Below are 26,448 nucleotides of genomic sequence, written 5' to 3'. Positions count from 1 at the left end.
GAAAACTTACACTGAAGAAAACTTTAAAGATTTCATTGAGGAACATAGAATTAAGCATTCATATAGACTCGTTTTTTAAAAAAGGAAAATAGATTCACTTGAGCAACACAGCAAAACAAGCATTAAACTCTCTGACATCTTCCCACTATGTTTTAAAATTTTCAGAAGATGGTGAATTTGTGGCAAAATATTAGTCACAGATTCTTAAAGATATTATATTAGTCATAGATTATCAAAGTAATCTATTAAGGAGAGAAAAAACAAAAAACATTTTGCCCACCACACAGATAAGGAACAAAACCTTACCACAGTGAAGTTTTTCCACAAAATATACCAAGAAATAAAAAGAGATTTTAGGGACTGAGAATAAGATCAGGGTACCATGAAACTAGTGACTCCCCACCCAACCAGCCTATCTGTATATACACTAGACTAAATTAAGTCATTTAGAAAATTTATTATTGAAAAATTCCCTCATTCAGCAATTATCATTAAAGTACAGAAAAAGGACATACTGACATACTTTGAGATCTTATAAGCTATTTTAGAAAAGGAAGTAAGACATACCTTCCATAGGAGACCTTCGTATCGTCTCAGGGGTTTGTTGATAACCTGCACAGAAATTAAAGCTCATGTAGGAATAGCTTCCACTAGACAGCCTAGGCATTTCAAATTCATACAAAAGTTCCTACCTTTCCAGTTTTACCTGACAGTATCAGTTTCATTTCTGCACCTTGGGCTAGATCAAGGGGTGTCTGATCTGTTTAGCAACCAAGACAAAGCATGAGAATTTGATGCAAATAAACTTAGATGTACTTAACTTCAAAATAATCTAAAACTGTTTACCCACTAAAGTTTGGTCCCACAAGCATCTACATTTACTTGGAATTGGGGAACATAAACTCCTCAGGGGCAGAAGACTATAAAGGTTTTGATCTTTAACGCACTGAACTGTCCATCAGAGTTCTACCAGTTACAGACAGCCCTTTGCCCTTACTGGTGTAAGTTTGTTTTTAGCTTCCCAGCTATACAAAGCAGTTTAGAACATTCACAAACACCAAGACAGAGGCATCTTTAACCAGAGGACAAGTACATAGTTTGCATAACATCTGCATAAAGTTTTCCTCTGTTTGGTTTCATTAGAAGACTTCTTCTGAGGAGCCAGATCTTCAATCTTATTTTTTTGTTATTTGTGTTCAGTGTTTAGCATCAAGAAAACAAAAGCCAGGCACATTTCACTGTTCAGACAGTAGGTAAAGTTTCTAGAAATGGTTATGTTTGGAAAATAAAAACATATATATAAGTATTTTGCTACAGTTCTTCAGTCTTGTGCAATTTAGTCAGTTTTGAGCTTCCTTTATTAGTGATACAAAGTTTGTAAAGCATCATAAGATTTTTCCCTGAGCACTGCATGGTAACATAGCTTATAGAAGCAGCTGAATTTGTCTCCATTTGATGTTTAATGTACTTTTCCTTTGGTACTCACCATTTTTATTTCTTATTTTAGGGTCTGCTCCATTTTTCAGAAGTTTCAATGCACAGTGCTTATGAGCACGGTACGCTGCACAATGCAATGGTGTGTTCCCCATCTGATCTGTACAGTTGATATCAGGTGGTTTGGGTTTATTCAACTGGAAAGAAACAAAGTTCTGCTTACTTATCAGTTTTCCTCCCTTTCCAGATGCCATGTTCTCTCTTATGAAAGTTAGAGGTTCCTAAATAGGATATTTCAGTGTAGATCTGGCAACAAAGAGGGCACGTAGCAAGTGTTAGACAAGGGCAAGGACTACAACAATCACACAAGATGTTTAGCTAAAGCAAGGGAACTTCACTTTTTTTGCTTGCTGTTCCCCTTCTACTGCACAGCATGGACACATTTATCCTGCTCAGTTGCACAGTGCCAGGGAAAGTTGCCCAGCATTGCAGTTCAGTCATTTATATTGTTAAAATGGCCCTGTACGATTCTACTGTCGAAAATCTACTGTTCTCCATAAAAGGCTCCCAGGTACAGTGTGAAATTAGCACAGGTCAGCACTAAATCCAGAAAAAAATGGTGTGGTCACCCTGTTTCAGAGAGTAAGAACTTTTACTGAAGTGTGGCAGACCTTCACTGTGCCAGTGACACAGACAGCCTAGGTCATTAAGAGGCTCCTAGAATAGGCAGTCTGTCACACAGACTGCAGCTTTGCTGCATTCTGAAGTCTAACTATTAAGATTAGAGCAACTATGTAACTGAGGGGAAAAAAAAATCACCCGGGTTTAACTTGCACACAAGATAAATGTTCTGAGAAATTGATCCCATTAAAGAGAAGGGTCATTAAGCATGACACTACTAACTACCAGAAAATACCACTACACTTCTACTCAAATTATGTGGCTGTTGAATGTGTACACGGGCATTGGACTAGATCATCTTTAGAGTCCCTTCCAACCCAAATCATTTCATGCAATATCAGCCATACAGTTAGGCTCATGAGCCAAGTGGGACTGCCTTAACAGAAAGGCTCAGTTACTGATATGCAGCCTTAGGAGACCAGAGTCACAAGTGCATGACAACACTTTTAGAGAAACTCAGTTGAAGCATTCTCATTAGCCCTTGAGAAATTACTCCATAATAACAGAATTCCCATGGCAACAATTTAAGTTAACATCAACAGCAACCACCTAAAACATGCTTCAGAAATAGTCCTGTAAAGGATAAACTGCTACAGATGTTATTTACAGATCAACTGATAAGAGAACAAAAATCAAAAAGTGGGAGCTTGTGAAAGTATAGCCTCATTAATACTGTGGTCAAATACTTGCATTCCTGAGGATTCCTAAGTTTTAGCTATCTCCAACCAGCTGTTTTACATCTACCTTATCTCCGTCTCTTGACTTCTTCCCTCCATACCTCTTAAGCTGCACGCCTGTGCTTTCAACACCTTACACCATATTACAAAGCACTATTTGGAAGAAAGTTTGATGCATCAGCTCACTGAGATAAAAATCTCTCCAATCACCTCAGGAAATGTACAGTACATTTTTGAAAACTCAGAGGAAGAACACCCTGGTTTTGCCTCAAGTAGACTAAAAAGCCTGGGTTAGTTGCTGAAGATCTAGCTCCTGGTAGCAAAACGGATTGTGATCTAGCGAGAATCTTGACAAAAGAGAAGCACAAAAGCCACCACTTCCACTTGACTTCAAGAAACTTCAATAGAAAGCAGTTATAAAGTTAAGCTTATGCAGGTAAAGGAGAAAAAAGGGTCTGAAGTCCAGTTAGAAGGCTTAGAGAAACTGCACCATTAAATTATCTGTTCCAGACAACTGTGTTACAATATGCAGTACAGCCTTTTTTTGTAAAGATACTCAAGATAAAAGAGAATTAATAACAAAAGGGTATCTTTCAAGCAAGTGGCACTCTGTTCCAAAGGCAGTGAAGTAAATAACACATTCTGGTGTTAGGTCTCACAATAAAAGTACATGTAAGTAGTTAAAGTTCCATAAGCATAATAGTCTGCTAATAAAAAAACCCATACAGTAGGAGCAGAAAGGTCTGAACGATCAGTAGGCAAAGTATGAGCAATTCTCAAGATATAGGGCAGTTCTGAAGAGCTACACAAATTCTCTGCAGAGGTATTAACCTAAGGGTAGGAAAGTCAAAGAGGTTTACACCATAGAGCTGGAAATGGAGAAAGTTCTTGGGACTTCTCAAGAGTCATCAGGAGTTTGAAAATTGTAATTCAATGGCCACAAGTCCAAGTACTCACACCAAAGGATTCCAAGGAACACCTCTTAAGACTTGATTTAAAAACTGTCTTGGGGTCAAGAATGTGTAAATATTTTGAAAAGTTAGAGATCAACGTATCACATGTCACATATGCAGAGCTCAAAGATACTACATATATGTCTAAAAAAAATTACTTAGAAACTAAAACATTGACAGGAACAGTTACATGCATAGTTACATGCCATATAGAGAAAGCAGAGTTCTTCGGTAACAGATTTCTATGAGGAGTCACCTTTTTCTGATTGTTTTTTCACATCAGCTTAAGGTAAGAAGACATGTAATAAGTGTTAAAATTACCAGAATCAAGAACAGATCTATTATGTCAGCTTATTAATTACAATTAATACAATTGTGCCAGCGTACTAATATACTATTCTTCCACATCTTAGTTACTGTGTACAGCTCTTGTTCTCTCTCCATTTCGAAGAGACGTACAAAAAAGTACAAATAAGAATTACAAAAATGACCAAATATTTAGAAACAGTTTCCATCTAAGAAGGAGTTAGAAAAACGAGTTCTTCAGATAAGAATAAATAAATTTAGAGGAGGGAAATAACAAATTTTGAATAGGTGTTCATTCTGCCTTCTAGGCAGGAAAGTGAAGAATGTCAAATTTCTCAATATACAAATTTCACATTTGTAAATTTTCCATTAGAAGTAAGTAGAAGTATTTAGACTGCTTTGATGCCTTAAATAAAAGGTATTACTAAAGGTGCCAACTAACTAGAAAATGTTACATACTGCATGTCTTACCTCCGGGGACACTCTTCAGGGCTCTGAAAAGCTTGAGTTCAAGCACTGGGACCCAACTTCAAAACTGGCTTCAAAACCCAACTGGATACAGTCCTGTGCAACCTGCTCTAGTTCATTCTGCTCTGCAAACAGGAACTGGACTACTTTATCTCCAGAGGAACCCTCCAGTCTCAATTCTTCTGTGATCTGCTCCTCCAATAGTCTTACCATGCCACTGTATTGGTCAGCTGGAATTTCTATGGGTGTGCATTGGCACACATATACAGTTTTCAATTTCTGCTCAGCATGAAATTGTGTTGTGCAGACAACTGTCCATTGAAAATTACAGAGACTTCAGCTGCAATGGATGCTAATGACAAAAAACTTACTTTCAAGATTTAAGACCATACCGTGATGAAAACCTACGCACCCATGACATTAAGGCATCCACAAGAACATAATAAGCTCACGTCAGCAGACCTAGAACCATTACACTGCTATTTACAACTAACTGAAAAGAATTTAAAAACACAGAAGAAGCTGAAAACCATTGTTCTGCAATCTCTAATATGGAGGCTGGAAAACCCTTCAGGGTTCAGCACCTTACATAACCTGGTGCACAGCACTGATATTCTGAAGTCAGAGCAGTTTGCAATGCAAGGTACAATGTCATATTTTGTTACATTAGCATTATGGCTCGAACCACTTGACACAAAAGTATTACAAGCACTTGAATTCTTACCAAGGCAGTCAGTTTCCCCACTTCCCCCTCTCTTGCTGCTCCTAAGAGGAGTTCTTCCAGTTTCCTTTCTTGTGTCCTTTCCACTGCTATTTAAAAAAAAAAATTAAGGTCAGTCAATAAAGTAGCAAGTATACATGAAATAAAGCATTGAAAAACTATATCAAAACAGGCCTAGAGAAAAAAAGACTTCCAGTGTTATTCATTTGGAAGAGGTATAAATAGAATATTTATTCAGAAAACTGTGTCAGAGCAAAAATATGTTCAAAGTACGTAAAATTTGACAAAAGGTGTGAGTTTATATAAACATACATATTATAATTTTTTCAACACTTATAACCAACCCCATTCACTGTGGGAGGGAAAACGGGGACTCTGTGACACCCTTATTAGATCTTCCCTGTGCTCTTTTCGGCTTCTCTTCCTATCACACTACAAGAATTTTATTCTTCTCTAAAAATTCAGCAGATGAACAGCTGAAAGGACTGATATCTGTGCATTTGCATGCAGAATTAGAAGTGAGATCACTTCATGTGTACAGTCTATGTTAGTGGACACAGAGCTTCAGCTGTATTTATGATTATCACATAATACTACCAGGAAGCAACACAGTTCTTAGAACTCTCCAAACCTATAAGCAATGAACTTAGGCACCATCTGCCTCACTTTTGATCCCTGTGAGGCAATGCAGGAAAATGAGGGGAAGAGGTTTTACTTTTTTTTTTTCCCCTTTTTACTTAACATGTATGACTGCAATAGCAAGTCCTGAACTTGATTCGAAAATGAGGCACCTTTGCAAACTGTTCAGCATTTTTTTCCTTTAATGATTCAGTTGACATAAAGTCACTTAATATTCTTGACTTGAGCTTTTCCTCTTCCAGTGAGCCAAGACTTTGACTACCATATACTATTCAGAGCTGTAGCAAGGACTAACCCAGCAGGACTGAAATAGTTACCTGAATAATGCTATTGGCATTCATGACATTTAACTCTCCAAGTCACAGAAAAACCCCACCTGTCAGTACTGCACATGAGAACCAAAAACTGTGACATTTTTCTTTCTAATGACAAAATTTAAAGAGAAAATTCAACTGAGATTCTGTAACTTGAAGTAGAAAGATCAGCTTTCAGAGTGTACATATGTTGAAAAAAACAAACAAAACAGGCCATGACCTATTAAAGTTACCTTCCAACATATTCCTTATGTCTTTATCATGAGTAACTTCTTTTGCAGTCTCTCCACTCCCATTAACAATGGAAGTATCAGCATTATGCTGCAAGAGTAACATCACCACCTCCTGAAAAACAATTTGAAAAACATTCCTTATCTGTCTCTGTAACAGTAAGGCCACAATCGGGCTTTCCAGCTACTGACATCCTGTAAGATGAGCTGTGTAACTAACAGCTTCTCACCACTGCTGATTTTTTATGAAAACAGGAAGGGATGTTTTAGAGAGATTAAAGAGTGAGGCTGACTGCAATCTTCTCTCTCGCATCAGTCAGGCTGAAGGAACTAACAGGAGTTACAGCTGAACAGATTCACTCTGAAAAGCTGGTGTACCTGGTGCAAATGCTAAATTTGACAGATAAAAATAGTGCAATTGGCTCTTTTCATAACACAGTAAGTAGTCACTCCGTCAGAAGGCCTAAGAGGCTATCCATAGCGGTAGTGCTAGTTTTGGAATGATGGTGGCACGTGGGGAACAAATCAAACTAGTCTCACATTACACAGGCCTATAAAAAGCTCTTCAGTTCTAGTTATCTGTGAAGAAACAGCACTTCCAGATCCCAAATGGGCCTCTGTGTCCCAACTAACAGGGTTTTTTCCCCTCTAGAAGCCACTAAGATTAAAACAATGTGATTTCTCTCTGTGTGTTGTTTTTTTTTTTGGACAGACTTATACAAGCTAGGCAATGTGCCTAGTCCTTCTGAACACAATGTACCAAAACAGACAATAAGTCATTTTTACACACTGTAAAAACATCTTCTAGAAGTGATCTTATTGCTAGCACTTTCCTAATAATTCTACAACTGAGGCTTAAAAAAGCCAACATACTTTACCTTGCGTCCTGTGAAAGCTGCCCGATGGAGTGGAGTGTCCCCCATGTCATTCAGCACATTCACATCCGCACCAGCCTAAACAGCAAGAGCAAAAGACATCTGAATGTCCTTCCAACAAGAACTACATAGCTATTCCCTCTGACTGGGGGGGAAGGGGAGGACAGGAACCAATATAGGCCTCATGGTAAATCAGATCAGAATTGTAACACATCCTGGAAACAAAGATAAAGTACATATGTAAGATTCATAACCCACATTCTGCAAATTGCTTCAAAAATGAAAAGCCTCCTGCATTTTTCCAGGTATCTCTCACACATTTAAGAATATGGTATATGGGAAATAAGTACCCCACAGGGGGTGGGGATGTTGTTGGCTTGGTTTTATTTTGATTTGGTCTGTTGGGAGTTTTGTAGGTTTTTGGTTTATTTATTTGTTTAGCGTTTTTGGCAGGGAGGTGTTAGGAAAAAAACACAACAAACAACTTAATGAAAGAACTATAGTGGTACTGTGTAACATACATACATTTGTTACAGATGTACAAAGTACCACCAGCCTCCTGGAGCTCCTGATATAACAACTTCTCTAGGCAACTATTGCTGTTCTTTCACTTGAAGTGCAAACTTCCATGTGAGCATTGATAGTACCATTCGAAACTTAACCTTTCTTCTCCCTTTCCTCTTCTTCAGTCTTTGTCTTGAATCTCCCTTCCTTTTGTCACACTCTTTCTCTATCCCACACCTTTTATCTGAAAGGAGGACTGTTTGCCACACTGCACAGGTACAGTTCCAGGAAACCAAGAAATACTATTCTTCTTTCACTGAGTATGCCTTCTACACCACCTTACCTAACCTCTCAAAGGGACAGAAAGAGGGCAGGACATATTTAACTTCAGCACGTATGTTTAGATTACATGACTTAGCCAGGTCACTGCTGCCTCCCTAAAGGTAACTGATGAACCTGACTTAGATTCTAGAGCTCTGTTTCTGGTATCTCCTTCACTAGATCTTTGAGCACAAAATCTAGGCACAAATACACAGACACGCACATGCCTAGCTTTCAGAGTTGCACAGCCTCCCTTATTTCTCACCTTATTCTTTAAATAATACTCTTTCAAGAGCCCTAACAAAGAAAGCACAAAGTTACATATACTCTTGCAACTTTTGAAGTTGGATGCTTGAAAAATGCACTAAGTAATAAAACTTTACCTTTTGCTTTAAATAGCCCTCTTAAATTGAAAACAGCATTATTTACTGAGGAAGTATGGAGGCTAGAGAAGAATTTCTTAAAGAAATCTCAAATTTGTTTCTTTCTTTAGCATCTGGATTATGGCAAGCAGCCCTTATTCTGAATGAAATTCAAGTTTAGATTAGCTACCCTTGTACTCGAGGCTGTTTATCACATTCCTGTCATCTACAGAAAAATCTGTCCAATATGAATAGGGTCTAATACAATTAGGGTTGGTCGAAGCTACCAAGAGCAAAAAAAAAAAAAAGTCATAAGCCACATATTCACTGCATTTGCAGTTGTTATGCACATATAAACAGGTCAGCTTTGATGGCAGAGGTTTGTTGTTTCAAAGTTTGTCACACAGTGCATTATTTCAAAGATGTTAGAAAGCAGTTATAAGTCAAACTATATTAGCCTGTTCCTGAAAGAAACACTTTGCGCAGAATTCTGGGCGTACTTTTATGCACAACACAGAATTAGATAACACAGGTTTTTGCATTTGAGACACTTTAGCTTTTCCTACAACTCAGAAAGTGAAATTGCCTAAATTTATGTACTTTATGTACTGCACTAGCCTAGATCAAACCCTTGAAGTAACTGCATTACTCGTATCACATGCTGGCTTCCTATATACTGATATCCACTAAGCTTGAAAAAAGCTGAGCTTTCATGAGTGCATACCTATATACGTTACTTGTCTTCAATTTTTATACGTAGACAGTTACACACACGCTCCAAGAGAAAGCTAGCTAAGCACTGATAATTGTAAACACTGTTCAGAGTAACCAACCTGTGCTACTGCGAAGATTTCCAGTGTCACTATTTTGGATTCCTGTAAACTGTGCCATCCTCTACCTACCACAACTATCTCACTCCTTAGTTTTAATGACCAGTTACCTCAATGTTACATGTAGATAAACTGTACAAGTGGTTCTGCCTCCCTGCAAAGCCTCCATTCTTCTATCACAAAAACCTGAATAAACACTAACTGATTCTAGAATAACAAAGAATTTTCTGCCTTAGATGCAGAGGAAAGTAGAAACATACCTTCAGCAAATCCTCTACCACAACAGCATGTCCAAAGTAGCAAGCAAGGTGAAGAGGTGTCCAACCCATATTAGATTTACTTCTGCCTAAAAGACAAAACAGGTAAATTAAGTTTTGGTCTCACAATACAATTCAAGGCTGGCATGAGTGACCATTCTTCACAGTAACAGAGGAGCAAGAAGGCTAGAAGCACCAATACCACTCATATTATTTGAAAAATCAGGATGCAGTTTGAAAATGCTAGAGTCAAATCTATAAAATCTTTCTGAGACAAAAAAGTCATGTAGCCTGACTGAGAATAAAACTTTCGTTTGCATGTAATGTCTCATCCTTTAACACTAGCAAGAAGCTTTAGTAACTTTCATTCGCTATGAAAACGGCACATGCAGGTACATATTTCTCTTGTTTATCAAAAAACTCTTTGGTTTACCCAATTTTATTTCCTTTACTCAAAAGAGAGGTAGGACAACTCATTTTTTTAAACAAAGGATTAAAACCAAAACAGGTGGAATGATCTAATGTTGGGGTTCTTTGTTGGTTTGTGCTTGCATTCAATTTAATAAAGACAGCCTTACTAAGTAACATGAGTTGAAATCTTCATGCACAGTAGAACTCATTATCACCTACAGCTCTAAACTGCAGAATGACAAAGCACAGACAGGAAGCAGGTACATAAGTGACCATGCAAAGGAAAATACAATTTATGCTTTAAAGAGCATTTAAAACATGCCCTGGAGGACTGTCTGTAAGAATAAAATTCAATAACTATTCTACAATCACTTCTTTAAAAGCAAGATATTAAAGCATTAGAGATTACTAAAGTTAACAATCCACATCACTTTCCAGCAGCAACACTCAATTGCATTAAACAAAGTTGATTTGTGCTTTTTACTAAGCAACAGACCCAGAGCATTCTGAGGGTCACCTAAAAGCAATCATTTTGTATTTGGAAGTAAAATGAAAATGAGGCATCAGAAATTGTTTTGAAATTACTGCCACCATTAAATTTTCCCCTGTCATGTAACCTCAAGTAGTGAGGCATGAAACATGCACAGCATAAGTTTGCCCTAAGGAAACAAGCCACTAGCATGAGGAAAAACAAACTCTTGGTCTTGAAAGTTCATTGTTCTTTATTATGCTTTCATAATAAAAATTAACATTAAAATGTGGTTCACAGCTGAAATACTTTCCCATTTCTTAGAACTGTTTCCAGCTAACATTTCCACCCTGTATTGGTAATTTCTTTCATTATTTGATTTTCTTTCTTCTCAACTCTTGTTTCCAACCCCAGATTTAGATCTTTCCCTCATCACAGTCAGGCCTACAACAGAGCTCCTACTCTATGTGACTGATGGGCTAAGGTACCACAGAAGATAAACACTATGTGGATCACTAACTCTGGGGCTATTTGTGCTGGATAACATACTAAATAGACATCATTCATCCCTCAGTCTAGTAGGGAATAAGAACACAAAAGAGGTCTGAGCTGCACTGTATTCACAAAATTAGCCCAAGACAGTCATTAGTTACAGCACTGACAAGACTGTGCTGCTGCCAAGGAATTTAGTCATGAAAAAAAAAAAACAAAACAGAAACCCATCCAGATTTGTAGTTCTTACTGGATAAAGTGCCACAGGCCCTTGTTCTGCATCCACTCTGAATGTTTGCATTTCTGATGTTAGTTGGCCAGTTATTTCTCAAGCCCTTAAGGTGTTTGTTACTTCTCTTCAAGTGACCATAAGTGTTTGCACCTTTTTTTTGTTATTTTAAACTAGAAAATCATTACGCAGGGGAGAATGCAAGGACAGGAAAGTAGAAATATTATAATCTCAAAAAAAATAAAGTTTTCTACCCCTCCCACACAGCTCTTTGCTTTAATGCCAGTTAACTTTAAGTCTCAAGTGTTACCATTCATTTAGAGAATGGAGACAAACCAGACAGTCATTTCCCAGCTGTGGCCTGCTAGGCCACTGTGCAGTCATTCAAATGTGTATTTTGCCATAACACACTATTGACCATTGACCTTTATAGATTTCTTACTTTGCAAATTCCTAGATATTCTGTTTTCTTGTATTTAAGGAGAATGAGCTAACAATAGATGGCCTTAGAAAACACAATCATTTTAGGTGAAACCTGTGTTTAGTACTGTTTTAATGCAGATACCTTCTTTCCAAAATGGTGAACTGAGAAAACCAAAAGCAGTTCAGATCATTTGGCTGGATTCTCCTCAAGCAAGTCCTGATTATCTGCAAGCACTGACTGGGTAGAATACAGTCACAACAGAGCAAGTAGAAGAAGCCTGAATTTACTTTCTCTTCCTTCACTTTGGCTGAAATTGTAGTGTTTAGGATCACTGTTGTCAGACTTTACAGTTATGAATCTATAGCACACACTGCCTCAGATATAGGTTCCCCCTGGAAAGACAAGTACAAGGTGTCAAAGATAGGCTTTGACATGCAGGGTCATTGACTTGTCAGACTTATATCTCCTAAGGCACACCCTGGAGGAAGTTTACACTACCTCCAGTACAGCCTCCCACCTGCTCCAGAAACACTTTATTCCAGGTCAAGTGTCACTGCCACATCAGATTCAAGTACTGAAGGAACTGCCACAGCACTGAAGACATTCCCCATACCCTGACTTTCTAGAGACATCTGATTATGCAAGAAGGTAATGACAAAAGCACAAGAAGCAGTCAGGAAGAGAAGGAAGACTGAGGGTTGCAAACAGACAGTTACAGTCTAAAGCATGTATTTTAGTCAATCATCAAGTGGTTATGCAATTACTGTCTGGTAGTACCCAGCAGATCAGAACTTGTAGCAAGACATAGTGGTTATGCTAGTGAAGAGGCAAAATGGCAAGGACAGTTATACTGCAGAGGCTGTTTGGTCTGAATTTGTCTTCGACTATTTCCAAAGGAGTACTCTACGGGAGCAGAGTAAAACAAGTTAGTCTCTGAAAAGTGACTGTGGAAGAGCAGAGAGTTAACTCTGGAGTTAGAGAACAGTTCCCCCAGAGAACACTTTAATTATACTTCTATGTCCTCCAACATTTAGAAGAATCAGAACCTAGAGATTTCACTGCGGACTGATTCCATATTCAGAATTAATTTTTTTAACCTGAACTATCACAAGCATATTCCATCTAGCTTCCTAGAGCTCCCATTAGCAAGCAAAGATTAACTAGCTGGCATGTATTGCTAAACTAGAAGAACAACAGCTAAGCACCATCTTTCGCCTCATTACCCGAGTCTCTTCTATCCTGCAGACTTTCTGACCAGGGTCCTGTTTGTTTTACATAATATGGACTGCAGACTATGCCATTCAATTATTATTTCTCAGCTTCAGATTATGTTTAAGAACACATGAGAGATGCTCTGAAATCTCTTCTAAGCACAAGAAACTTCAGGAACTTTTTTATGGGTACTGTTTTATGAATTTTATGGAACTTTTATTCCAACTGTTTAGGCACTACACACAGTGTCTTGAATATTTGCAAAGGACATACTTGTGATAGTGGAGGATTTCACCTTCATCAAGGTCTGTTTAGTTCCCCTTTAAATTATGAACTAGCTACCCAAAGATGAAGTAGCAAGAATTTGGATTTACAACTTGTTTTTCTGAAGTGAGTACACTAACCGTTGGGAAAACACAAACACAGCTGAGCAGTCAAACAAAAGGATGAGTAAACTGATGATTAAGCTTGGTCAGATAACAGGCATCCCTGCTCTTTAGGGCAAGGTGTTCCCTCTTCATGGCCAAGACAAAGGATAGTTGCTCTCTCCCCTCTCCCTCTGTATCACTGTCTTCTTAGTGCTGCTTAACAGTTATATGCTGAATAACAAGAATACTAGCCTGTGTAGAAAGAGTGGGATATACATCCACTTCTTTGAAGCAACTAGAAACACATTTGTGTAAATAAAGAAAAATATAAAGCTACTAAATTAACAAAGAAATAAAGCAGCCAGAAACTGCTAGCAAGCTTGCAAATCCCATCCCAGTCTGAAGTTTTAATGCTCAGCAAGCAAGTTGCTTGGCCATAACTAAGTTAGCTACACACGAGCAAAACTTTAGTGTTGGCCAAAGATAGATGGAGAACAGTTTTAGTTTCTTTTCCCAAGTAACCTAGTATAATGCTAATAAAAGCATATATTTGTCCCAAATGTTCCTGCAAGTGGCAAGAAATGCTCCTATAGAGCAGAAATGAATGACCTGATCTAATCTCTACAGCTCCAATGAAGGCTATTTACTTCCCTGAACCACCCCCTGGCACCATGGTCTGTTTTGTTTAGTATTACAAAGCTCCAAAGCTGGCATAAGCACCAACACAAGCAAAGAGAGGTGCCATCTCTTCATCTTGTTGACACTTCTAATGTCTGTGAATTACTCTGAGGTTTTCTGTACATTACTACTCTCCATACTCTGCATCTATTACCTCTCCCCTATGCAAGTATGGCCTTGAGTCATGGGGTAAATGCAGTCATTTAAGTGGGTTTTTATTACTCTGTTAAGCACTCCAAAGAAAGCAAGATTATACTTAATCACTACCAGTTTCACTAGGTGTGGCTTCAACAGTGAGATTACAAACATTTGAAGAGGGCTACTAACCTTTACAGTTGATATCAAAGCTTATTTCTCCTTTGTCCATGGTATCCAACAGCTGCTTAACTTCTTCAGCATTTCCATTTCTAGCATCGTGGAGAAGCTGCTGTTCTGCTTCAGTACTCATCTCTAATAAAAGATATGAAAGAACCGATTTTGCAGTCTCTTATATGCTGCTGTAAATTACATCACTTTTCCCCTTATTTAACTCTGGTATGCAAAAGATAATTATTCTCCCTGTGGAACACATTTAATGCGCAAGCTGTTTTCAACAGTCCAGCACTCAGGCTACTAAGAAGCATTAAAATTCCTCATACAAAGCAGTTAAATAACAAATTACCCAAGTTTTCTTGCTTCTCAGTTTTCTAGGTTCTAAGTGTGGCTTGGGAGTTGGAACTGCATGCCACAAACAAGGCATTTACTTTTCCCTCATAAGGCTTCCACCTTTACTCCTTACGGTTTTCAGAAGTAACAAGGAAATAAAAAAAATAATTACGCACAGCTATTAGCCCAAGTATTTCTTCAGAATTAACTGACACTTATTTTGGCTGCCAACCCTGGGGAACAGATTCTGTCTTTGCACAGAGGTCCCAGATACCCATGAGTGATTGGTACTATCACCTCTTGAACTTGGATACCTGAGCCCCTCCAATCTCAACGTGGAGTCAGGTATTCAAACAACCTTGCAGATTTGACCTTTTCTTTAAGAAACACAATAGTACAATATAAAGAAGTTAACACATAACTGTAAAACACCACTAACTAATTTTCATCTTACCATTGCTCTTGACTACAAAAAAAAAAGTATTTACATCTTTCAAAGAAGGGAGAAACCAAAACCTTTTAGCATAACGATTTTACAGCTCTCTACTAGACAGAGAGCCTTAGACCTTTGGGCAAGTGATACTGCTACTTAACACGTCTCATGCAGAATACAGTTATTACGTGATGTCTTAACCAATCTTTTTCCCACACTGAAATCACAAACTGAGGTCGGTTTGCCTTTTTTTTCCATGCTATTACAACAGCTACCAACTGCACGAAGTTTAACAAGGGAAAGTGCTGGATTCTGCACTTGGGACAGGGCAACCCTGGTTGTGTGTACAGACTGGAGAATGACAGGCTGAAGAGAAGTGCCGTGGAAAGGGACCTGGGGGTCCTGGTCGATGGCAAGTTGAACATGAGTCAGCAGTGCCCTGGTAGCCAGGAGGGCCGATTGTGTCCTGGGAGTGCATCAGGCACAGCATCGCCAGCCGGCTGAGGGAGGTGACTGTCCCACTCTACTCTGCGCTGGTGCAGGCTCACCTTGAGTAGTGTGTGCAGTTTTGGGCACCAAAATATAAGAAACATACAAAGCTATTAGAGAGTGTCCAAAGGAGGGCCATGAGGATGGTGAACAGTCTGGAGCCTTATGAGGAGCTGTGGAGGTCACTTGGTTTGTTCAGCCTGGAGAAGAGGAGACTGAGGGGAGACCTCCTTATGGTCCTCCATATCCTTACGACAGGAAACGGAAGGGCAGATACCGATCTCTTCACTCTCGTGAAGGACTCGAGGAAACAGCATGAAGTTGAGTCAGGGAAGGTTTAGGTTAGATATCAGGAAAAATTTTTTCACCCAGAAGGTGGCTGGGCACTGGAACAGGCTCCTCAGGGAAGTAGTCACAGCATCAAGCCTGTCTGAGTTCAAGAAGCATTTGGACAACACTCTCAGGCACATGGTGTGATTCTTGGGGTGTCCTGCAAAGGGCCAGAAGTTAGACTTGATAATCCTTATGGGCCCTCTTCCAACTCAGCATATTCTACGATTCTATGATTCAACTAGACCCAGATGCAGCAATGCCCTGTTTAAATGCACTGCTTTTAAGAGTTGTCAAAAAACAAATTTCCAAAACAGCTTCAAACGACTGTGCTGCTATACACAATTTACTGCTGTTAAATAAAATACAAAAATGAGAGGCTGTTGTCCAAATTTAGTGTCTCCATTTTAGCAGGTTCACCTGACACGCTAGGTTTACCAAGTCCTATAGAATCTAGATTTCTGACGTTGGTTAATGATTACTGGCCTCACATAGTTAGCTTTCCTATACTAGCAGAGGTTTTGATTGGTCCCACAAACTGTTTACACTCTGCTGTACTAGACAGACAGCTTGATTGCACCAGACACACTCACAGCTTACATAGATGCAGGAAGCTCTTTGACTACTGTAAGAAGCGACTCAGCAAGAAAAGACACAGTGAGAACACTAGATAAGCAATAAAAAGCCTGCAACAGGGATAGATCCTGTAATACTCAAGTCTTAGGCAGAAACCTAAAACAGGACAGACTGCCAAAGCACTAACAATACAGCAAAGAGAAGTTTCCCTATCTTGTGCTCAACAGCAAAGGGAGAGAGAGAATCCATATTCCAAGAATTTGACAGAGAGACCAAACAAGCCCTTTCTAGCATATTTCAGAACACACTGGATCAGTCACCTGCAATCTACAATAGACACAGGATACAAATGCCTTCTCCAGAAGTGGTTAGAGAGCACTCTTGTTTGGGCATGCTTTTCAGTTCTAGAAAACAAAACAGTACTAATTCTTCCAGTAATCCTTTGAGCCCTGAAGCTACCTTCTCCTTTAAACAGGAGTCTGTCCACTCATGCGAGGCAACACTGCACAGTTTATTGTTACCGGGACAGCTATAATCTTCTTCAGTGAATCAGTTCTAACAGTGCCTAGAGAAAGATCAAAATCAAATATATTAATGTATTATCAGCCTGTAATACTATCTCTGAAGCTGAGTGACACAGTTTCAGTGGGACACAGAATGCAGCTCTGAGAATTGTACAGACAAAAGCCAAGAAGATAGAGCTCATCTTGCTGGCCTACAATCATGAAGGAAGAGAAAAAAAAAAAAAAGCTCATCCTTCATTTTCACCTCCTCCCACACAGTATTTCTTTCAGATGAGAGAAACACACTCCTATCATTACCCTGTATCATTTGTCAACATCCCACATACTCAGCAGGTACAAACAGTAACGCACTTTCAACATATTAAGAATCTGCTGTTTCCATTTGATATTGATGAGATGGAAGAAAAGACTGCTTGGGAAGGGAACCAAGACTGATTCAAACACATAACCCTTGTATGCAGCAAGGCCTGTTATACACACAAGCAGAATCTTAAATAGTTTAAGATACATGGAAAGCTGAATCATTATGTAAAATTACTTGCACAGTTCTTCTCCTGCCAGATAGTCACAAGGTTAAAATCACTGATTTATTTGTACTCTCACAGCAAACATTAGCAAGAGAGTGACATGCATAGTAACATGGCTAAGAAAGGTCTGTCTGCTTCACTGGTTTACTCCCCAAAGACTTTGCTGTTTAGGCCAAGCCTCCAATTTCAAATACACTTTGTAAGCCTGAAGCATCCAGTGATGCAGAAGAATGACTGTCTGGCTATTAGTCATAGTTAGAAGGATCACTCACATGAAAAATGTTTCTACAATTGGGGTTGGAAAGTGAATCTGCATGCAGTTACCCATCAGAAAAGTGGTAAAGAGATAAATGAAGTTCTTAAATTAAGCTGGCAGCAAAAAGGCTCTTAATCATAATCTTGATAATACTGTTTTAAGCAAAAGTATTTCCTCTATAATGGAGATGAGCAACAACCAACAAAAGTTTGAGCGACAAGTTTAGAGTATGGAAATAAATCAATACACAGGCACTTGAATGCTGTGCACTTACAACTGTACTTAGTACACCTACATTCCCCTGCAGACTGGAGTTTATTTGGTCCCATGACCCACCACCAACAGAGCTCCAAAATCCCCATCCACCAGTTTTGAGGCACTGAGCCAGATCATCAGGACTGAGGGAGAAACTGAATAGTTTAGTTTGGAGCTATTAGCCTTAAGATACTACTAGCAGGTTAATCTATATGAACTGTGCTGCCTCTATATAAAATCTACTAGCCACTTATGAGAGCACACATTTCTTCAGTCAGTGATGTTGCCATATTACCTTATTCCATTAATCAGATGATAGGCAATTTAACCTATTTCTCAGCTCATCTTCATGCCTTGTGCCATTGAAAGGCTTGCATCGTAGTCTCCACAGTCACTGCTATACTATTACAAAACACCATAGAACATTATTTAGCATCTCTTCTACAGCTGAGATGTGACTGCAAGGCACTTCTATTGAACTCATTAGGACTATCAGAGCAGTACTTGACTGTTAATTGAACTTTATCCTTTAAGAAGGTATAAAAAATAGCATTGAGATGCTCTGCTTTTATCTTCTTCTATGAGACCTATGCCAGAGTGATCTTCTCACGCTATTTCAGCATCTGTCTTCACAAAGGAGTTGTTTCCAACAGAGTGCCCAGGTTACCGTTCTGCCTGCATGCCTGCTTAAGGGAGTTTTGCAGAATACTTCAACACAGAAGGCCACCAAACTGCCGACATACAAACTACCAACTTTACCCAACTGCTAGGATATAGTCCAAGCAAAAGAAGCTGCTTTTCTCAAAATGGTCTACAAAGATCTAAAGTGCTGTCCCTCACCATGGGGCAGCACCATTAGTAAGACCCACTTTCTTTTACTTTGATTTCCGTGTACACAGCCCAGAACAGCAGCAATACTCACTAAGCAGAACATGGGTGGGTTTCACTCTCCTACGGCTAGAAAAGCAGGAGAACCAGTATTGGCATCAGCTAACTTAACATTAAAGGTTCTGAGGCAGCAGCCACTGGTTGCAAAGGAAGTTTTTTACTCGTGACAAAAACAGTGCGGCTGGTAAAATGCACATTACTTAGTATTTCAAGAGATTCCCCTCTAGCAATGAAAATTAGATTCCTGTAGGGAAAGGATGATACTTGCTCAGGAAGATTTCTTACGTGTCCCAGCACGCAAGCAATTATGATGTGATGCCTGTAAAGGAGGAGGGCAAAATTCACCAAACCGCACAAACAGACAGAACCTGTCTACAAACCCACACAACACACTGTACTGACAGAAGTTGCTCCAAGAAGAGTAGCTGTACTAGAAGCAGGCGTGATGTTATCTAAAAGTAGTTATAATCTTCACGTAAAGAGTTCTAGAACTTGAACATGCTTCTATGACAGTCTTCCTATGAAAGTACCACCTCTCTAAAGTCAACTACTGTTTGCTTAATAGCAATTAACACAGCATCTATTCAATACCACTGCCAAGGCAACAGCTATTTAAACTAATCCTCATTCTTGGGCATCTACTGGCTGTTTCCTACATATATTTTAGATCCGTCACATCAAAGACTTTCTTTCGGCCCAGGACTCCGAATAAGCTTACCCACAGCTCGTGAGTGATCTCACCCGGATCAGCAGGCAGGCACAGCCCCAAGCAGTCAGGAACTTCAGCAGAACGCCCGGAGTTCCCTACGTCCACCTGGAATCGTGCAGCTCGTTTCGGTAGCGGCAATTAAAACACTTTTTACGGCGAGACAGGCTCACGCGTCGCAGCAGCTGCGCTCCTTACCTATGGGGAAAGGCGCGCTCAGACCTGGGAGCACCAGCCACCGCCACGGCTGTTCCAGGGAGGAGGAGAACGAGGAGGAGGAGGAGGAGGAGGAGCCTGGAAGGGCCACGCCGCGCACAACCGACAGGGGTGCGCTCCACCGTTTCCCAAGGGCCAAAGGAACCCACGCCCAGCCCCTGCCCACGCACAAGGCCGCCTCTGCTTCGTGCCCCGTAGCCGCGCCTTGCCTTGGGCCGCCCCCCTCGCGCCCGCACCGCGCACCCCTCCGAGGGGGGGGGGGCGGGGGAAGCAGCCGACACCCCCACCGCAACGCTCCCCACCGGCGGCTGCGGAGGAGAGGCCGGCCACGGCCACACGGGGACACGCCCAAAAGACCCCGCCACAGCAGCAAACAAAGCCAAACGGCCGCCGCGGGAGGCGGCGCATCCCCCGCCGGCCTCCGCGTCCCCGGCCGCGGAATGAAATCCCGCCCGGAACGGACGGTGGCGGGCGGGCTGAACCGCATACCGCCGGGCCTCGCCGCCCGCTCGCGCAGCTCTCGCCTGCCGCTGCCCCGCGCGCGTTACGGCACCGAGCCCGGCTTACATGTGACGCGGCAGCAGCGCTCGCCAGCCGGGCCGCTCCCCCGCACCGCGCAGAGGCGGGCGGTGGGCGGGCTCCGCCCGGCGGCGGCGGGGCGGGCGTCGGGACAGGGCTCCCGCCCTCCTGCCGCGGCACCGCCCCCGGCACCGGACAGGCGGGGCTCCCACAGAGCCTGTCGCACGACATTTCGGCAGGTACGTCCGCAGCCACTCCCCGAAAAGCGGGCAGGTGAGGCAGAGGCCCCCGCGAGGGCGCTGCCACCCGCCCGCCCTCCTTGAGAGAAACCGAGCGCCGCGGCGGGCGCAGGCGCGGCGGCGGCCGCTCTTTCCAGGCAGGGACAGTGATCTCCCTGCGACCCCGGGGCTGCCCCGCAGGTACTGTCCTGTGCCCGCTGCGGATTGGTTTCAGACTCTTTTCAGTGGTGCCCAGCGACAGGTTGAGGAGCAACAGACATGTATTAAAACACAAGAAATTCCACCTCATCATGAGGAAGAACGTCTTTACACAGTGAGTGGCAGAGCACTAGCAGAGGCTGCCCAGGGACGTCGTGGAGTCTCCCTCTCTGGAGACATTCAAAACCCACGTGGACACGGCCTTCTGTCGCATGCTCTGGGTGACCTGCCTTGGCAGGGGGGTTGGACTGGATGATCTCCAGAGATCCCTTCTAACCCTAACAATTCCGTGGTTCTGTGACTGCCTGTCGCCGCTGGGGCCCAAGCTGCCAGGTGCGTGGCCTTGGCTCCCCTCTGACCGGGGAGCACCCCAGCACCCTCAGCAGGGGCAGAACGGGGTGGGGGGGCGAGAGGCACTGACAGGTGTTCAGAGAGATAGGGAGAGTGCAAAAAAAGGCCTCAAAAGAGGACGGTAACAGTACAAGAATGGTGCATCACCACAGGGGAAAAAGGGTCTTCTTGGAACTTGTTTCAGTTGCTATACAACCGTGGTGCAAGTGAAAGGAAACTGAATATATGCAATGCTTCTAAGAACAGTGCAGCCAAAAGGAACCTAGAAGAGTGAGAGACTGGATGCTACCAGGGACAAAAAGTGAAGTGCTCCCTTTGTGTTCAAGGCCCTTTGGTCCACTACTCCCTCTCCTCTGTTTTGTCCTGCCCTTATTTATTCTCCACTATACCCTTCATCTGAATCTAAGAGCTGGTACCTTGTTTTTCTGCCTTTAGCACATGAGAGGAGTTTTACTTTTTGAAAACTTGCACAGTGCCTTGGAAATCCTGCAGGAATTTATAAACGGAGCAGGGAAGCTTTGCACTGTTGTGGCATGACCAAGTCTGTGTCATATGTCAGAAGGAGCACTGAAAAGGCAGGGCACGAGCCACAGGTGCCATGAGAAACTATGACAAAAGATTAGGATGAAACTTCTGTTCCAAAAGTGGGCAAGTTTGAACTGAGCAATTCTTGCGAAACTCTTCAGAGTTTGAGGCAAGTGATGAGGCAAGCTTCACTTTTCTGTATTGTCTATAGCTACATATATATTTTCAATGTTTGAAGAATGACATACCAAAAAGAAGAAAAGGAACAGTTCCAAATCTGCAGAGATAACACAAATTTACTATGTTTGGACTCCTGCTGTTTTTTGTTACTTTAAATTAGTTTATCTTAGATAAGACATTTGCTTCCAGGGATGCTTCAGCAAGAAGTATATGACATCTGAGAGGCTTCAGGGAAGGATCACATTGACTTTCTTTTCTTAGGAGCAGGTCTTCAAGTTGCTGTCCTTACTTTCAGAGCACCAGCTATGTCATCTCCACATACCTTTTCCTTTATTTCTTCCTCTTGCTTCTGACTTTGAGCCATCTTTCACAATGCCATAACTGCTTTAAGTAATGTCACAATAAACTCAAGCATCCTTCTCTTTTCCTATTTTGTATTATATTTTACACACATGAATATAATATAAAAATATGTATATTATTACCTCATATTTTTTATAAATTTTGTAATATAATGGAGGTATTGTCATCCCCCTACTCTATAACCCATTGCGATGCAGCACAAAATTTATAGTTCAGAGTTTTACCCTTCAGTCAGTCAGTGCAGGTTTTTTCTCTGAATCTGAGTAAGGAAGACCTGAAAACAAATCACTTAATAAATTTAATGTTTTAAAAAGACATAGTAAAGAGCAACAGAGATAGCAGGTAAATCTTGCATCCTTTTAGATGCCATGATATCTGCAGCATTAGACTGCAGCATTCCTGCAGCATTAGACTGACCCTGGATGGACTTCTCCCATGGCAGGCTACGTAGATTGCATCTGTGGACAGAAGTTCTTCTTTGGTCAAGCTATTTTAGTTTTCTTACAAGAAAACAGCTATTCATAAAGGACGTTCACAGGAGAGGTTCACTCCTTGCTATGCTTGTAGATAAAGGCAAGGCCACACAGATGGTGTAATTGCCTGCACTACACAGGAGCTGCCTTCAGGCTCTATGTTAAGGAGCTGGCAGAGTTTATCTGGCTTCTAAGGGTTTTGTGCACTGTGACACAGGCCTGAAGGCAGCATAGGACAGACTTGAGCCTGCTCCGGTTAACTGTACTGTGGATCACTGTCTCCTGTATGTACAGCGCTCTCCTGGTCAGGATCACTACACTTCCCCTCCCTCCATCATCTTCAAGTAGTGTCACGTTCAAATAGTGTGTTTTGCCTCCTTGCACATCCCAGAGTAATAATGATCCAGTGCATTTTAGACTTTGAAGCGTGGAAATAAGAAAAAAAGTGTTACTAATATCAAGGTTTTTTGTTTTAAGCATCTCTTTTCTCTGTTTTCTTCATGTCTTTCCTTTTTCAGATAACCTGCTGAAATTAGCACTGTAGAAAGCATGAAACATGTCCCATCTTAGGGCTGAATGCGCTGGCAAACAGCCTTGCACAGAACTCACTGAACTGTTTTGTCAGTGATTTTCACAGTAGTTTTTACATCCTCTCAAATTCTATGATGGGGCAACCTGATGACAGAAGTCAAAGCTGTAAGGCCATAGTGCTTCCTGAAGAGAAACTTCTTTAGGGAGAGAGCTTTTGCTGGGTGGAATGCTTCATCAATTAGTTGAATTCATTGCTGCAGACAACCAAACCCTTTGACTAGGAAGTATTTCAGCTGGAAATTTTGAAATAATACCACTCTTTATTGAAAAAAGTAACCACACTATTGTGACTGATGTCATTACTAGAAACTATACAAGCCAAGATGCCAATCATTTCTCATTTTGCAAGATGCCATTTGCAGTGGAGAGAAGACAAGCAGTGCTTCTATATCCACCTTTCTGCCTCTGCACAGTTGACCTAGGTTGCTAATGGTTTATCCAGGGCTGAATTAAAGAAAAACTTTTGGAAAACATTTCAGACTTGGAAAGGGATAAGAATTTCTGGGCATTTATATTGCTACCCCGCATGAAACTTCACAATTTTAGTTCTGACACAGCAACTCCTTATTGCACTGACACTTTATTTTGTTCCTCTTCAGACTAGAGCATACTCGTCAACTTCGAGATACACAGCTGTACAAGGGACTGCGCACAGAGAAATGATAAGTGGAAGTAATAAATGATACATGACAGGTTGTATGTTTGTTTTCATGCAGTAACATGTTTAATGACTGAGTATTCATTAGCTGACCAACAGTCCTTGGACAGAAGCTAAAAATTTTTTTCCTTAGCAGCTTTCAGGCAGCCCTGGTGCAATTTTAAGGAAGGTGCTCCTCAGCTCCATCTGGAAAGTAGTGCAGTAAGCACACGTCCTTGTCACATTTCCATACTGATTTTATTTACTAAGCTGGCAAAAGACAGGCACAGGAGAGTTAACTAATGTGCTGACACTCTCAGACATGATTCTTGTGGATGTCCCTGGATTACCAAGAGCAACTGCCAGCGAGTGATCAAAACAAATGTTCATGTTGTTCTGAACTCCCTGCAAAAGGAATTCTTGTAGATGCAAGTCTGTTGCTGAAGTTTCTTTCATACTTTTTGGGAAATAACCATATAATGTAGTTAATTTATAGATGGTGTGAGCTGGCTTGCCTTCTGAAATGAAAAATGCTTTTTGCTGCTAAAAGCAGCACTGAAACAAGCTCAAGCAGTTTCTGTAGGTATTTTCAAGCAGAAAAAAAAATCCTAAACAGAGAAGAGTTCCTTTTAGTATGCCCCTTTTTATCTGAGTGCAGGTATGGCAGGAGAAAATGTAAGAATTCACTCGGGAGGCTCCTAAAACCTGGTAGCAGTTATGACTTCATAGAAAAGCTTTTGGATTTTTGTAGCTCTACAGAAGGCAACTAACTGTATACACTGCTATAGCCAGCACAAAAAATGGATTGTATCTAAATGAGAAGAAACATTTATAACCAAGGTGCTAAGTCACCTATACATATATTTCTCCTTAGTCTTACCAGACGTAGTTTTAGACCAAGAATTGGGCTTGGTTAATGCACTTTCTTGTTCCTGTGATTGAATCGGTTGCATATGGTTTTAGTTCCAAAATGATAAATCAGCTGTGTACAGAGAGCTTATAGTTAGGAAACTTACAGGTAATTTATGTCACTTTAAACCGCGATCTAGAGAAATGCATCACTGTGAAACTGAAATCAGCTGAACTACTCTGTGCTTAAAGGTATATATGCTCATTATTTGAGATTTCTATTACAGAATGAGATTTCTATTAAATGTAGAGTAGAATTGAAGCATTAGAGAAAATGTAGTGTTTTGTTGGTAAGTTACTATAGGAAAAAGCTACAGTACTGGCAGAATCTTAGTATAAGCAAATCCTGCCCAAAACAAGAATACAGAACTGAGGGCATTAATTACTAGTACATGACGTGACATTGTTCTTATTTGTTCTTAATCTTCCTCTTTTTTTATCATAAAAGAGAATTTGCAAATGCATCATGTTGCTTGAGCTATTGTATACAAAATATAGCAAGCTTATTGATATTTTACTCAAACTTTAATTCTTCTGTATTTTTAAGTTCTGTATTTTTCACTTATTTGTGATTCAATCCTGATTGAATAAATATTATTATTTGTATCTGGTTTAAGCTTTTTGTGCTCTAGGATTAAAATCTAGATCCAGAAAAGCACCAGTAATTACCCAGTGTATTTTCTTGCCCTGAGAAGACAGAACGAAGAATTTGGATTCAAGGTGGTAATTTGGGCCACTTCCTGACCTCAGGGACTCCTTTTGCTTAATTAATTTGATTTAAGCTTTAACTGTTTTTGTTTGCTATCTATAGTTTACAAAGACAGAACCGATGGACCGAAGGTTAGATTTAGTAACCATTTTAAATACTGATCTTAATGCATTGCTGTGAAGAGTATCAGTTTGGGAGATGTCTCACCATAAAGAACACTGATGTTCAGCTATGTGCTAAAAGAAGACCCCAAATAGTTCAGTAAACTCCACTATGTCATTTTTTAGTTTGAAAGCTGTGAATATGTATTTCATACCAGCTTTAATAGAATGTTTATTTCAGATGGACAAAGAAATTAATTAGCTGTTAAATACTCCTGTGCACCATATCAATTCAGTTCCTCTGTTATTAATTTAGTATATATAAGCATGCTGGAGATTCATTAGCCAAATTGACATTCCTTTCTATTTATTAAGACTTATCACAAATACAAATAACAGTCAAAGGAAATTATAGAGTCCTCAGAAATCTATCAGAGATGTCTACAGTTCATACGGGCTTTGTGATTTATTCTTTTTGTCTTCTTATCTGGTACATTTTCTTCCTGGCCCAGTACTAGATTGCTGAAGTCTTTCATATAAATGCTTTTTTATGGATTATAGACAACAGCCATAAAAAATGTCAGTAACATTTCTGAATTATTTAATAACAAATCGTGTATAGTAATGCAAACTCACTTGTTCAGCTAAGTCAAAACTAGCAACTTATAAAGCACAAGCACTATACAGAGATTGCTGTCAGAAAGTTTAAAAATGTTATAGCTCTTTCTTTAAATTTATAAGGCAATTTAATATTAGGATGAACAGATGGAGCACTATCTTTTCTAGGTCCTTGTAAACTGAAGCTTTCTGTTCTGTTTTGGTCAGAAGACAACTGTATGAACAATAAGGTTGCTCCCTCTCTCCCTGCCTCGCTCTCTTTTAAAATTAAGTAGGATACGTGACTTTGCCTGATAAAATGTGCATTTTTGTCATGTTCTGAGACTGGATATATT

General features: G+C 40.5%; 1 protein-coding gene across 3 annotated transcripts in view; it reads right to left on the bottom strand.

The window, feature by feature from the left end:
- Window positions 1–19,697, bottom strand: part of OSBPL1A (oxysterol binding protein like 1A) — a 75,749-nt gene extending 56,052 nt beyond the window's left edge. The window contains exons 1-10 of one of the 3 annotated variants that reach the window (XM_018080905.1): window positions 19,497–19,670; window positions 18,186–18,292; window positions 14,183–14,305; window positions 9,576–9,661; window positions 7,302–7,376; window positions 6,427–6,538; window positions 5,244–5,329; window positions 1,487–1,631; window positions 693–760; window positions 568–612 (exon numbers count right to left, since the gene is read on the bottom strand). In XM_018080905.1, coding sequence (XP_017936394.1) covers window positions 568–612; window positions 693–760; window positions 1,487–1,631; window positions 5,244–5,329; window positions 6,427–6,538; window positions 7,302–7,376; window positions 9,576–9,661; window positions 14,183–14,303 — 738 coding nt within the window. In that variant the 5' untranslated portion in view covers window positions 14,304–14,305; window positions 18,186–18,292; window positions 19,497–19,670. The other 2 variants (XM_018080914.2, XM_018080908.1) reach the window with 2 other exon arrangements.
- Between the last annotated feature and the right edge of the window lie 6,751 nt (window positions 19,698–26,448).

Source organism: Manacus vitellinus, unplaced genomic scaffold, assembly GCF_001715985.3.
Source record: "Manacus vitellinus isolate BGI_N305 unplaced genomic scaffold, ASM171598v3 scaffold_1_pilon, whole genome shotgun sequence".
NCBI lineage: Eukaryota > Metazoa > Chordata > Aves > Passeriformes > Pipridae > Manacus > Manacus vitellinus.
Note: the sequence above shows the minus strand (reverse complement) of the source record. Positions and strands in the feature narration are given on the sequence as shown.